We start from the raw sequence: 15,927 nt of genomic DNA on the forward strand, positions 1-15,927 counted from the left end.
GCTTCTTCCGCCTGTGGTTTTTAATGGGTCTCCGCCTCGCCGTGGTGGTTCAGACCCTGTTTTTCATGGAGCGGGTTCCTCCCGATCGGAGGAAATCCGCCATTGCCAGAGGCGCCAACCCGGAAGTCTCCCTATTTCAGAGCTTCTGATTGCTTTTGCTGATAGGACAGCTGCCAGTAATAGTAGCTTTCTGCCACCTTGGCAAAGCTGACTTCCTGCAGCAAAGGACACCTGGCCCCAGTGGCAGCCCTCCTCTCTGCTGCCAAAGGAGCACCAATGCACCATACAGCCTGTCATCTCAGTAGAAAGTGCAATCTATTTTATTTTATTTTACTATACACAAAGAGAATGCAGAAGTTTATGGGAGTTGGAATCCCAACAACATTTACAGAGCCATAGGTTGACCAGTCCTGTGCTAAATGAATAGTCTTGGGGAAAGTAAAGAGCAAATCTATTTCCACCTGTAACCAAAAGGTGGTTTGCCAAAATGGGCAATCTCAGGGGTACAGTACAGCTAAACTTCAGCTGCTGAAATGAGCCAAAACAGAACGCTTTTGAGAAGCAATAGAACACAGCTAACAGCTGTTCATCTTGCAACATTCTAAGTCAGTGCAAGATTACAGTTCCTTTAAAATGTGAATAGGAGACTTGATGAGAAGCACAGCATCACCACACTTAACATTTTAATGCAATCGAGAAAACGAAATATAAAAGGTAACAGCAGGTGAGACTTCACCATTGCATTGTATTTAATCTCAGTAACTTCTATGAAATTAAAAAAAAAATACTTTTCACAATGTTCTCATTCTCTTAAAAGTGCAGCATTTTGTGTAACCATATATAAATTCTCACCTGCCTTGTTTCATCCCTCGGAAATTTTGCCTCATGATCACTGAACACAGCACTTTCACTTGGGAAGAAAAGACAGGTAACAATAGATGAATGGAATCCACCTGCATTAATCTGTACTATTGCACTACATTGTTTTATTCTCGAAATGCAAAACATCAGTATAGAAGCTGCAATCCCATTAGAGTTATATGGAACCAATGTGAGGTTCTATTTTGAAAAAAACAAAAACACAACTTCTAGAAGAAAACTTAGTAGGGATTTCCTAAGCATAACATTGTTAACTTTAGTTTCCCATCTAGTGGCAAAAAGCAGTAAGAGTCAAAGTTTCTGCAATAAGCCTATTAACACAATAATTACGGGGGGAGCAAGACACCTGAATTTTATATATACGACTATAAGAATGATAAAACAACACAAAATTCTTATTTTCAAAACCTTGGAAACATTTCAGGAAGTATTAAAGGTAAAGGTACCCCTGCCCGTACGGGCCAGTCTTGACAGACTCTAGGGTTGTGCGCTCATCTCACTCTAGAGGCCGGGAGCCGGCGCTGTCCGCAGACACTTCCGGGTCACATGGCCAGTGTGACATCGCTGCTCTGGCGAGCCTGCACCAGCGCAGCACACGGAACGCCGTTTACCTTCCCGCTATAAAGCGGTACCTATTTATCTACTTGCACTTTAAGGGTGCTTTCGAACTGCTAGGTGGGCAGGAGCAGGGACCGAAAGACGAACCGACCATATGATCGGCAAGTCCTAGGCACTGTGGTTTTACCCACAGCGCCACCCGCGTCCCTTCAGGAAGTATTAGGCAAGATAAATCCTCATTTGGATTGATCCGGAAGACTTAAAACAATGGCTATAGGTCTTATCACGATGTTTGTCCACCTTTGGTCCCCACGCAGCACTCAGATGTCACCCATGGTTCCTAAAATCTGTCAGCATGTGACAGTGACCACACCCCAGGAACACCTTCACCTTTCCGGCTAAACTGGGTGAGGGTAGCTGATGAGTTTCAAACCCTAGGTGAGTTAGGGATTTTCTCTGCGTTTGAAGACAGACTCAAGCAGATTGAGTGGATGAGACCAACAGTGGGTCCAACAGTAAAGAAGGTGGTTTCTGCATGTGCTATAGAGGGGAGTGAGGAGCAGGTGGGGCTTGTCAACCTGGGAAGGTAGTCCATCTAGGTGAAGGAAAATTCTGACCCTAAACCTCTGCTACCTTGCTGGATACCTTCAGGAAAAGAAAAGGCTAAGGAGTAAACCCTATACAAATCCAGAGTGGAGTCTGTAAGATGGTTGGATGGTGTCTTGTACACCTCTTTCCAGCAACTCCTGCAGCCAAGCTGGTGTCAAATATATTGCTCTGCTTTCCTTTGGTTCACATCAGTGAGGTCAAGTGGGGGGTTATGTCTAGGGAGCCCAGGACCACCATACAACACTGCCCAGGCTTGTGCTCTGGGGAGGTCACTTTGGTTACAAACACAGAGGTCTGACTTCACCCCCAGAGGTACACTCCATTGTCTCTCAAGATAGTTGGATGCCAACAAAGATCTTATGTAGATGGATGACTCCTGGAATTTGTGAACAAAAATCACAAAATATTGCACTGGTTTGTGTTATATTCTTGTAGCTGTTGGGAAAAGATATATTTAAAAGAATGATGAAGTGGGGAGGGGGGAGTCCTAGCAGATTAATGCATGTGTACACCTTCCTGCATATGCAATAATAACACTGTGGGGGGATAATGGGTTTTGTTTTTTGGTACTATGTTAAACATTTTTGTGTTTTTATAATCTAAACTGATCCTCAGATGAAGGGCAGATATAGAAATTTTAATAATAATATAAATAATAATAATAATAATAATAATAATGAAATAGGGTGTTTAAGCAGAAAAGTAAGTAAAAACCCTTGCTTTTAAAAAGAAAAAGAGAACCATGACATTTCAGGACTCAAATAATACTCATTCACAACATCTGCATATGGTGTACACTGAATTAGTACAGTAGTGCTGAGGGTTTGTTTTCCCCCAAACCAATTAGATCACTCCTATAGAGCTTATAACTTAAACCAGGCTCTTTAGTGAAGAACTTTTCATCCACTCTGCACTGTAACCATCTGTGTGTTGGAAGAACAGATTTGTTCTGCCATTCTCAGTTTCCTCCCTTTTATTGTAATGTCTCCCAACTATCCCTTCTTACAATAGGGAAGATTCTGCTTTATCACTATGCAATCCACTTAATTTTTTTTTATAGATGATAGATAGGTAGGTAGGTAGGTAGGTAGATAGGCAGTCTGGAGAAAGGAAAAATCAACCATACGTATTAAACAAGGCTTTCTTTTTCAGTTGTGTTACAGAGGAGAACTGAAACAAATGATATAGAAATAAAGTTAACTAGTACCTGCTTAGCACGAAGTGGTGGGCAAAGTCAGGAAAGCAGGCAGCAATAAAAGCCACAGCAAATAAAGTATTCATTTTTAAAAGCTATCGGACAGAACAAAAAATTATGTTTTATATACCAGCTAGGTGAACAAACCTGAATAGCCATTGGCTTTGGAGGGTGTTTACTATATAAAGAAGAGGTAATTGATAACACATCCTGGCCTTGGCAATGTTTTAATAATTGACTAAGACTTTAGTTTGTTACCTGTTACAGTATGTTAAAGAGAAGCATTTTAGTCTGGTACTTAATGAGCCGAATTCAGCATCCTAATCCTTGTCAATCATTCCAACAGGATGCCATGGGTCAAAGATCCTGAAAGATGTCAAGAGATCCAGAACGATGAGCAGGATCACACTCTCTCTGCCTTTTTCCTGGTGAACACTGTCTAGTTAACAGAGTATCTAGTAATATATACAGTACAGAAGAACACCCAATACATTTTTTAAAAGGAAAAAACTTGAGTGAAGACTTTTGCAATATTTAAAGTCCAGTGCTAATTCTAGTATACGTTTTCAAATCTGCCTGACTTAATAGGGAATCACAAGTTTCTCTTGATTTTAATATAAACAAACCCAGATTAGTTAGGATTAATATTTAAATCTCATCAGGTCTGAAGACTTGAATCCTAGAATGCTCTAAAACATCAGCCTAAACCTATAAAAGCAATTGTAAGTCAAACACTAGAGCCTACTATTTCATTTTCTGTCAAATTACTTTGCTGAAATGGTTTCCTGTTTCAGGGGACAAAGAGCCTTCTGGAAGTAGAACAAAACATTCTGAGATCATACTTCAAAGGGAATTTTCTCAAAAGCAGAAGTCGCAAACCAGTTCAAATTTGTCATCTGCAATAACCTGAAGAGCTCAATAGCTTATTGAGGCTCAAGCCATCTCCATTCATGTTACCAAAACTGTAAACAGTATTTCAGAGTGTCCATACTGAACTGGCAAAATGACTTTGAATCAATAAGTGTTAGCACACATAACAAGGAACAGCCACTTAAACATCACCTTTACAAACTTTAAGAGAGAACAGATTCCTAAGCCGACTGAAGAGCGTAGGCCCAACAAGTTCTGCAGCTAATGCAGCATGAAACTGGAACAAAATGTTCTTTCCCCCGACTCAATTCTCCTAAATTTTGTGCTTAACAAAAGGGGGGGGGGGACTGCACTGCCACCCACAAGCACAACTTAATCCCAAATAAAAGTACGACAAAAAGGACAAAGGACCCAATCATGGGTGTATATAAAAAGGGGCTTAATATTTCAAAGGGCAATAAGGTGGTTTTTATTTTTTAAAGTATAGGATTTTCAGCGGAAAAGGTGAAGCTGGATTAAATGGTGAAAAAATACAGGTTGCCATTTTGATGCCAACAGTATGCTACATAAGCAACTTTGCTTCTTGCATTCAACTACAGAAAGGTCTTGGCTTCACTCTAAATAGACATTATGAGACTTTAATCAAATCTGATTTGATTCTGTCCAGTTAAGAACACTGAATATCCAAGGCAGAGGTTGTGAATGAGTCCTTCTAATTCATGTAAATTGCAATATTGTCACAAAAGGGTAATTCCATAGTGAACAACATAATATTTGTAATCTTCTATACATAATATTTTGTGTATGCGAATGGGATCATTTGCAGGTCGCGATTCGCCGCTTCCGCGCATGCGCGTAACGTCATTTTGAGCATCTGCGCATGCGGCAAAACCCGGAAGTAACACGCTCCATTACTACTAGGTCACCGCGGAGCGTAACCTGAAAACGCTCAACCTGAAGTACATTTAACCCAAGGTATGACTGTATTGGCCAGTATTATTAAACTAATTGTGTGTTAACTTGATTGATGTTCCCTTCAAAAATAAAGAAATATGCCAGATTGTTTATGTGATTTCTTTTTATTATATTTTAAAAGTTGTGACTAACACAACCGTTTTACAACCACAAGAATTTATCTGGACCTTAAAACAATTATATTCTCTAAAATTATGAATAAAAAAATCAACCAGTAAGCAATATACACAGTTACTGTTATTGGCAACTGTGATAAAATTTTCCAGTATATGACCTGTACATAACACATAAAATTCAGTGACAAACACATAAAAATAAATGCCTTCAGAGCAAGACACTGTGTTTATGACACTTTACTTTGCATCCACAAATTGCAGGTATGCACCAAATCCATTTGAGAAGTTGCAATGCCCAAAGGAATTTTGACTTGGCTCAGTCAATACTCTAATGATTTGTTTCTTTTCAACCCATTGTCTTTATTAGTAGAAAGTCACAGTAAGAGGCTGGTGAATTTCATGAAGATTTTAGAATTTGCAAACTGCTGGAGCAATTTAAGACTGGAAAAATTAGAAGCTGAAAGAAAAACTGACTTTACATCACTACCTGGTCCACAACTTTTCTTTTCCATCTCCGTGTCTCAAATTCAACAATAACAAAGTTGCCAACTGACAGCAGTGCTTCAGTGACTGTTTCTGCTTTCTTTCAGAATAATCACATTTCCCATATAGACATCATCCCCTGTGTTTCTTCTCATTTTATTAAATGAGAAAGCCAACTTTTCAATACAATGAAGGGTCATTAACCTATTGTCTATTTTATTGCAGAGGTCTTTAACCGAAGATTAGGAAAAGAGAAATTCCATATCATTTTGAATATCATGCTGCTGGTTGCTTGCTCACATATAAAATGCCACTTTGAAAAAAATGCCAGATTATGAAACTTTGAAAAATATATTTAAAATGATACAGAATATGTTAACTACTATACATGTAAAAATGGCAAATGGGTTTGTAGGTTGACATTTTCATGCAATTCCCCAAAACCATTTTTAGATCAAGCATATAACCCAAAACACCAGTCTACAGCACATGTCAAACCGACGTATAAAATGGTTCCTTTGTTTATACCCAACTGCACCATACTCTTTCTGCATTATCCTTCCTTATTAACTACCGTGTGTTTATGTTATTAGCATCACATCATTTATTGATTCTGCAATATTCTGTTAGGCACTGTATGCTTCCAAACACATTCCGAAATCTTATTTTGATCTCTTGTTATGACAGCCTTGTTTGCATAGCTGCCTTTAACAGATTTTAGACTACAGAAACTCCAGTTCCAATACATATTTGTGAGTTATCACTAGTAACCTCAATCTTAGCACCTGTCCTTTCATGCATTAGGAAAATCCTATTCTTTCTACCTAGAGTTGATACACCCCTCCCTGCAAAGGGTAATACAAACATGAAGTGTCCTCCGATATGCTGTGGTAGTTGTGCTATTTATTTGTGGCCTTGTCTCAATTTGGGATGGTTAAAACAAGGTTCACTCCTTGTATTTTAATAGTAGCTAGGATAAGTGTGGCGTCATTACTGCCATAGCCTCTTGTCTTCTTTGACAGCATGATAGCCTTTCACTTATTTTAGCAGCATGCACAGATGCAATGACTTGCCTGCTAAGCAACTGTACCTTCCACAGCAATGGGGGAGTGGGGTTGTGTTTGTATGCCGTAGTGCAACTGCTACACACTTTACTTTGAGTGCTACCTGTGTAGCAGTTGTTTTCCTGGAGCCTGATTCAACAAGCAGACATCAAACAATATTCAGCTAAGTTTTACTCAGAATAGTAAAGGTAAAGGTACCCCTGCCCGTATGGGCCAGTCGTGTCCGACTCTGGGGTTGCGTGCTCATCTCGCTCTCGAGGCCGTGAGCCAGCGCCGTCCGAAGACACTTCTGGGTCACGTGGCCAGCGTGACGAAGCTGCACTGGCAAGCCAGCACCAGCGCAGCACACGGAAACGCCGTTTACCTTCCCGCTATAAAGCGGTCCCTATTTATCTACTTGCACTTAAGAGTGCTTTCGAACTGCTAGGTGGGCAGGAGCTGGGACCGAACAACAGGAGCTCACCCTGCCACGGGGATTCGAACCGCCGACCATACGATCGGCAAGTCCTAGGCGCTGAGGTTTTACCCACAGCGCCACCAGCGTCCCTTACTCAGAATACTCAGAATACGTCCGCGTTACTCAGAATACACCCAGTGAAATGAATGAAAATGTTTGTTAGGTCCTATTAATTTCAATTTCTTCTGAGTAAAACTTAGTTGAATACCACCCAGAACATACTTTCAAAGACACACATAAAACAGGAACAGATCTGTGTTGATCAAGGTGGGCGCAACATTTTAGCCAGCATCATATACAGAGATACCTATATATCACACCCAGAGATTTTTCTGTATTTAATCAAATGTCTTCTGTAATAACTTGCAGTTCAGATTATATTACATTGCCTTGGATGAAAAAACAATAATTTTCTTCCATCGAAAGGGAGTGTCTAGCTACTTTCATTTTAATTTTATTTATAATGGGAAAAGATGATAAAAGGCACCTGGATCAATATTGTTCCATTCATTATTCCTTTATACTTAAGTCATAATCAGTTTGGTGTGAGAAATGAAAACCTGCTTGATATACGCAGTGAACAGGTACACCATTTACTTTTATCCCACGTTAATCAATAATTAAAGATTAAATACATTGAGACAATACCCATTTCTGGTTAAATAGAACATATTTTTAGTGGAATTACAACGTTTGTCTGCTCATGCCAAGTGGATAGTTCCACAGATTTTCCATGAAGGCAAGTTGTCAACACCCCAAAAAGTGTCCATTTATCACAGGGGCATTGAAAAAAATGCAAGTGGCAAACAGAGCAACAAAATAATTTTGCAGCTATCTCAATGGAGGTCACTGTAAATAAAATAAGCACATGCTTGTGTTGGGAAAAGTGAAATGTTTAAAGTCCAATTATGATCTAGCAGGTATAGCAGAGTGCGATTGGCTTAGTTTCTCAATTCATTCTTGCAAGCAGCATCAATCATGGATTTTGTTTGAAAACAGCTTGATTATATCACAACTTCTTATCCATTAGGATACACATGTCTGGCTTCAGGGGGGAAAGTTCCCATTTTCTTTACTGCAGAAGTAATGTCAGCTATCAGACAGCATCTATAATTGACTTAGGAAGAAATTCGCAAGAAGGGAAGAGAGGACAAAATGCATTCAGATTGGAATTAGAAGGATTCTTCTCATCTCATCTCTTTTCTTTTCTTGGTATCCTTCCATCTTTTGCATTCCAGTCAGGTAATCTTTGAAGCGGTTGGGTACTTAAGACCCCCAGAACATGAAATACTTTACTACAGAGACAATCTGTGAGGGAATGTGAGAAACAGAACCAATAAAAGAGCAATACCCAAGTGACCTGTAAAGAAAGTAGATCAATATGGGGATTTGAATAAGATTAGATGCCTGACAGATGAAGATCACAAAGCTGATAACATGACTAAATGAGGAAGTAAAGACACAGTCAATTACTCCTTTGCAACAACTTGTGGGAAGGGTTGAGGCTGGACTAGACACATAAGGTGCAAGGGCTTTTGGGGTGCATTGTTACTATTTGCAAAGGCCTGGACTCTCAGTATCCAGATCAAATTCTGGCCCAACATTAATAGTTAGTAAAGTCTCCAATATCATCCACAGGACTCATAATAATATTGGTATATAATGCCTTAATGGCTGGGGACCAGTTTCCTTAAGGGGTCCCCTTACCCAATATGTGCCAAGTTGATCACTTCAATCTGCAAAACTCACACTTCTGTAAATGCCACACAATGTCTATATTGCATTCATCAGGAGTCATGTCTTTAGTGCCTGTATTTTGAAACTCCCTGACTATTGACATTATTGATGTCTGCTGAAAATGTTTCTGTTTCAGCAGATCTATTTAGATACATGATATGTTACATGTTTTGTTGTGTTTCAGTGTTTCTATATGATTTTAACAGTTTCTACATGTTTTAGAAGTGTTTCAAATATGTTTTATTTTACTGTTAATTATATTTTTATTACAGAGCAGGAGAAAACAAGCATGGTCTCTCTTCCGTGTGACAGCCCTTAAGATATTTGAAGATGGCTATCGTATCTCCTCTCAGTCTTCTCTTTTACAGGCTAAACCTACCCAGCTCCTTATTGATAACTAAATAAAAGTATATGATCAGGATGCAAATGAGCAACAGTGAAAGGCCCAGTTGAGAGGAAACAAAACCTTTTCTCCAACCCAGACATTGGTGACAGATATTTTCATAGATGCAGATATATAATGCAACTATGGCAGCAAACTGAAGTCAACACTTCGATTTGATCCACTGAATGCTTATAAGTGCTACAATTAGGCAGCGGTCATCAGTGTCTAACCACCTACTTTAAGCTATCTGGTAGCCTACCTTTTGGTTTTTTTTTTATTTAGTTGCATTTACATGATGACCACAAGTCTGATTCTGGTTGCTTCCAATCGTCTCCCATTAACAGTTTCAGGTTTAGGCATTTAAAATATTCTAGGCGATGGCTGCAAAAGAAAGGAGCAAAAGAGTCAAATGAGTTGGAAACATTTACACTTACCCCTTTCCACATCTGCTAAATTGGTATGAAGAAAAGTTATTGTATTACAAAACTACAGTACAGTAACTACGTATTAAAGAACTAACGTAAGTGTGTTGTTCTTCACCATCCCAAGAAATTACACTGTAGTTTATATATGTGTGTGTGTGTGTGTGTGTGTGTCACATTCATATTGTGAAACTGATTCAAATAATTACAGTCTGTGCCTTGTTGCCTTCTGAGTTTTCATGCAAGGAAAAGTATGAAAGTAAGGTGTGCAGATAACACTCTGTCAAATAAAGAATAAAAAGTAGCCACCAAGATAAATAGATAGGATTGGAGGTTTTGTGGTGCAACTACCCAGAGAGCACATGCCACTGTATGCAAGGTTATGTTTCAAGTGGACTTCTCACAAAGTCTCAGTTCAGGCATAAAGCATTTTTCTATCAGCATATCAGAAGCGCACGTTTTGCAGATTGAAATGCTGTAATGCACACATACTACCAGCTATTTCCTTTCAGCAAGTACTAATGAATATGGAGCACAGCAAGCTACCCCAGACTCAAGAAACCATTCAAAAGAACACAGGGGAAAGAAGAGCAAGCATTGTTATAATATTTTACACCATCATTCATATATTCACATTTCCCAATGCACTTCTTGATCCAATGAAAGTATACAGGTAGTACATTATATCCCAAAGGATAAGCTTAGCAAAGCAGTGTATGTGAGAGAGAATGATCTTTAAAGGTTATTTTGTTTGAACTCCTTTAATGTGTTAACATTTTCAATAGTAAGATTGCTACAAGCCAAATAAAAAGCATCCTTGACCAGCCTGACCAGCAGAAGCAACATCACTGCATTTAAGTTCTTGTCTAGATTCTGCAGTTTAGGTCCTAATATAACTTGCCCTCCTAACTTGAAGGGCAATAAAATATTCTCCCACTCACACCAGTCTCTTAGAACCCCCCCTCAAAAAAAAACAAAAAAAGCAACAACACAGATGTACTTACAAATCAGGTTTCTGTTTTGCCACAATGTCATGTTGAGGTACAGGGTAGAGGGCTTCATATGTTCTGTTAACTCCTGACCCATGAATTGCAAATGCATTAAATTTGTCAGTATCTGGTGGAAAATAACTCCAAGGAAGATGAGCTTTTCCATTCCATTTGGCACACGTTTTCAACACTTCAAACATTAAAGGAAGTTCTTGCTGTGTTAAAAGAAGATATGCAGAGTTATCCCAGTCCCGTGAGTGTTGAAGTAATTGTGCGTTTGGGGAAGGTGGTGGTGGAGTCCTATGGTTCACTCACTTTGCACACTTTCCGTCTCCCAGAAAGCAGCAACACCAGATACTGCCCATGCCTACAAAAACATAATATAGTCATACCAGAAATACATCCATTAGCATGTCTCTAAACCAGAGGCAGCTTATAGTTCTCAGATGAAAACTGTGTAACCCGATAAAATGCAAATAACTCCTAAGCAACTTGCTATGTAAGTCAACATGGAGCCATTAAATTGCACAACTATATCTGCTCCATTCTGGACTACATTTACAAATAAGGTAAAGGTAAGGTAAAGGACCCCTGGATGGTTAAGTCCAGTCAAAGGCGACTATGGGAAGTGGTGCTCATCTTGTTTTCAGGCCAAGGGATCCAGCGTTTGTCCACAGATAGCTTTCCGAGTCATGTGGCCAGCATGACTAAACCGCTTCTGGTGCAATGGAACACTGTGATGGAAGCTAGAGCACACAGAAACACCGTTTACCTTCCCACCACAGCGGTACCTATTTATCTACTTGCACTGGTATACTTTTGAACTGTGAGATTGGCAGAAACTGGGACAGAGCAACAGGAGCTCACCCAGTTGAGTGAATTCAAACCTAGGGGCACGGGTGGCGCTGTGGTCTAAACAACTGAGCTTCTTGGGCTTGGCGATCAGAAGGTTAGCAGGTCGAATCTGCGTGACAGTGGTGAGCTCCCATTGCTCTGTCCCAGCTCTTGCCAACCTAGCAGTTCAAAAGCACGCCAATGCAAACAGATAAATAGGTGCCACTGGAGTGACATGGTGTTCCATTGTGCCAGAAACGGTTTAGTCATGCTGGCCACATGACCTGGAAAGCTGCTTGTGGACAAACCCCAGCTCCCTTGGCCTGAGGCAAGAGGAGCAATACACCTCATAGTCGTCTTTGACTGGACTTAACCGTTCAGGGGTCCTTTACCTTTCTTTACAAAGAAGACATTTGCTGAAGTAAGTCTTTACCAACCCACAGCCACATACACACACATCTTTATGGGCTGCTTTTAAATTCACTCATAATTGTCCATCATTTTCACTGGTCCCCCACCCTAGCTACAGCACCACTCAAATCCCCAATTTTGTATATTTTTCAGAGCTTGCCTCCCTGAATAGACTCAACAATAAAAACGTACACTGCCTTTATCCTATCTTGGACTCTTTATCCTATCTTGGATTCTTCTCACTCCAATTCTGTAAGAATACAGAAATTCATTCATTGGTTAATGTTATAATACTGCAGCTGCAAATTAAAGATTCCTACAGAGCTTTACATGTAGAGTATTGGCAACCGCATAGGAAAACATACAGGTGCTTTTGCTCTTAAGGACTCTGTCCCTATGCTGCACCTTACCATCTCACTGTATAATATTAATACAGTGTTAGTAATTAATTTATTAATAGTAATAGTAATATAACGCCCATCTGGCTGGGTTTCCCCAGCCACTCTGGGCGGCTTACAACATATATGATACTGCACTGCATGTCAATATACATTAACTTTACAGCTCTCTTCCTTAGCTTACTGCCAAAATATACAGACTGAGAGAAACTATAATATTTTTTTTCTAGCCACATTGTAGAATCAGCAGCTACCTTCTAAAGCCACAGAACAACTCCAAGCAGAAAGGCACTTCTGATACTGCTTAAGGTCTGAATGGGATTCCCTAGTGGCAAATCCTATTCTTCACCTGCATAAAGCTGAAAGCACTCTTGGAATTCTAGCAATCTCCCAAATACAAACGTACATATCAAGGATTCAAGCAACATAATTGCATAAGAAATTAAAGGATTTTGAAATGTTTACTTACGGACAAAACTCCACTTCTAAGTACTGCTCAGTTTGGTGATTCAAGAAGAAAGCTTCTACAACTGAAAACCAACAAAACATTGCTGCTTCATTTTAAATCATTTTTATATTTACAGTGCAAACCTACACACAGTTACATGAACTCAATCCCATTTACTCAATATAACTTATTCCCTACTGCATTTTGGATTGCAGACTTAGGCTACAATCCTATATCCATTTACCTGGTAGTACAGCCCAATTGAACTCAGTGGGACTTACCTCTGAGTGGATACACATAGGAGAATGCTGCAAAATCTCATTTTTTCAGCAGCCCACTAACTGTATATATTTTTCATAATGTGCTTTGAAAACACTTTTAAAATAGCTTATAATTACCATAATATAGAATAGTATTGCTTTTAAAACTACTACAAAAAAGTGTTTTACAAATTTTGTGTGTGTATGTACATAGGGGGAAGAAACAAAAGATTGATTCTTCCATCTTGATAAGGATGGAAACAGCTGTGGAAAATAACAGTTTTTCTACTTGATATTAGCTGTCAATCAGGTAAGTGATGCTTAGGGACTTTTATGGGATGCCTGTGTAGGTAAAATTGAACAGAACTGAGCAATCACTCATTGCACTGGCCCTAAGGAAAAGCCTTAAGTGCAAGAAACTGATGCAATATACTCCTAAAGCAATGGAATGAATGTGAAACAATTGAGAGAGCAGGGAAAGAATTTCATTCATATGTATGAAAAAGCTACTCAGGAATCCTGCTGCTACTTTCCAATGCAGTACTGATCAACGGAAACAGCTGCAAGAAATAAGAATAAAATACAAATGGCTCCCAGAAAAAGATTTCTCCTCCACCTAGGGAAGTATAAATTATGAATTCTTCATACCTTCAAGAGCAGAAAAGAAAAAGAATGGGGAAAATTGTTCCAACTGATGCTCATACAGCACATTAAAGTTTTTTTAAATACAAAATTGGCATTATTCTAGCAGGTAGCAGCATACTCAACTATTACTCTAGATTCTCCTCTAGAATGCTATGTGAACATAGCCAATTAGTGAATATTTTAAACACTATACACATTTATTGCACTGCCAATTTGAATGCATTATGCTATGAATGTTATTTTGGCAACAATGCTGCAATAATAAAATTTAGAAACCTATGGAGCTTGAATGCAAGATAAAGCAACATAAGCTTGATGGCATAAGAAAAAAGTTTAAAATGTGAAGATCACATAGCCAAGGAAACTTGCCAGATGACTTCACACTGATATATCATCCTGTTTAAGAAAAATAGAATCAAAGTAGTGTTGGTAACACTGAAACTCCAACTATCTAGTAGCCATCTCCATAGTGATGGAAATCAGGGAAGTTACAGTGAAAGCCCAGCTGAGATGGGGAGAGATTATGCTACTTAGACTTGGAGAAACATAGTGGCTATGTCAAACAAGACCACAAAATTTGTTGGTCCATCAAAAATGTTTTAAGAACATAAGAAGAGCTTACTGGATCAGGCCAATGGCCCATCTAGCCCACTATCCTGTTCCCATAGATGCCTATGTAAAATTGAAAGCAGAATCTGAGCTCAACAGTGGAGGTAGTTTTTAGTCGTCTTATCCAGATATCCCTGCGTCAGTATGTGGCCTATAAAATGAGAGAACCAAGTTTTATAAGGCTTTTATGACTGATGATATTCAGTACTTTGGATGTCACCCAAGTTAAATCGCATTCAGAGTAGATACACTGCAATTAATGGGTCTACACTGAGCATGTCTTACAGTGAACATCACTCTTACTTTAAACAGACTACAAAGTGGGTGGCTATTTGAAAATCTGTATTATGGTATTAGTTTGAAGCAGTTGATTTATCATCAGATCCCTTAAAGAAACAGTTGCCAGTAAGAAAACCAGTGAATTTAAGTGGCAGCTGTGCTGAAGTGTTGGAATTTGTATTATAAGATAAAAGTTCTTTGGACTACTCATTTAGTGAAAATTAATTTATCCAGCATAAAAAATGAGAGATTCTAATGCTGTACCTCCATACTCCTCTCTAAAAGATGTACATAAGAGTCTTTATCACACAGGAAAGTTAAGCCTACCATGTGAATCTTTTAAAAACCTTGAAGCTAATGCACCGAGATTAGGGTTGCCATGTTTCAAAAAGTAAAAATCACCCCGAAAGTTGTTCAGATTTTTTTTCTACAAAAACTGTGATTTTTCAATCGATTAAGATCCAGGACAAAGCACCACCTTTTGGAAATCCCTCTGCCCCAGGTATCAATTCCGCCTTTGAAATCCCAGTAATGTCCAGGAAAATCTGGACATATGGCAGCCCTAACCAATATACAGTTACCAAACTTTATTGATGAGACAAATATATGGATTTTCATTCATTTTGTACTTGACCATATGGGAAGATCATTCAGAGGCAGTCCTTAATCACTGTCATGTATAGTGGTACCTCGGGTTAAGAACTTCATTCGTTCTGGAGGTCCGTTCTTGACCTGAAACTGTTCTTAACCTGAAGCACTACTTTAGCTAATGGGGCCTCCCACTGCCGCCGCTGCTCAATTTCTGTTCTCACCCTGAAGCAAAGTTCTTAACCTGAGGTACTATTTCTGGGTTAGCGGAGTCTGTAACCTGAAGTGTCTGTAACCTGAAGCATTTTTAACCCGAGGTACCACTGTACTACCATTTTGTCCACTGTAACACTCTGTATATGGAATAAGCAGCTTGTGCTATAAATAGCCTATTGCTAGCATTTACACACGTGCTAATGAGCATATGTTGTAGCATATCCCCATAACAATTTGCAAAACCACTTTCCCCTTTGAGGCAGGGGCCTGTCCTTTTGTACTGTTTGCACCATATAAACTGGCAATAATAATAATAATAATAATAATAATGCCTGTAGGTTTCATAGTATTGTATTTCTTTAGGTTTTCACAAGCTGTGTGGCAATTTCTACGAAGAACCTGGCATTAATAACATTAGTTTTGATTCAGATCTGGATAATTAGATGATTGTTTACCATAAAATTCCAAGACAAGCATAGTAATATATTTCTTTACCTAGG

The 15,927-nt window shown here is 39.0% G+C and overlaps 1 protein-coding gene across 1 annotated transcript in view; it reads right to left on the reverse strand.

Annotated features, from left to right (window-relative positions):
* LOC308485862 (UPF0462 protein C4orf33 homolog) overlaps window positions 1–15,927 on the reverse strand; it is a 41,632-nt gene that overhangs the window by 19,566 nt on the left and 6,139 nt on the right. Inside the window, exons 4-5 of the mRNA XM_081022097.1 lie at window positions 12,852–12,912; window positions 11,055–11,154 (exon numbers count right to left, since the gene is read on the reverse strand). Coding sequence (XP_080878223.1) covers window positions 11,055–11,154; window positions 12,852–12,912 — 161 coding nt within the window. The remainder of the gene's footprint in view (window positions 1–11,054; window positions 11,155–12,851; window positions 12,913–15,927) is intronic.

Source organism: Podarcis pityusensis (assembly GCF_964106645.2).
Source record: "Podarcis pityusensis genome assembly, chromosome: 9".
Classification (NCBI taxonomy): Eukaryota; Metazoa; Chordata; class Lepidosauria; order Squamata; family Lacertidae; genus Podarcis; species Podarcis pityusensis.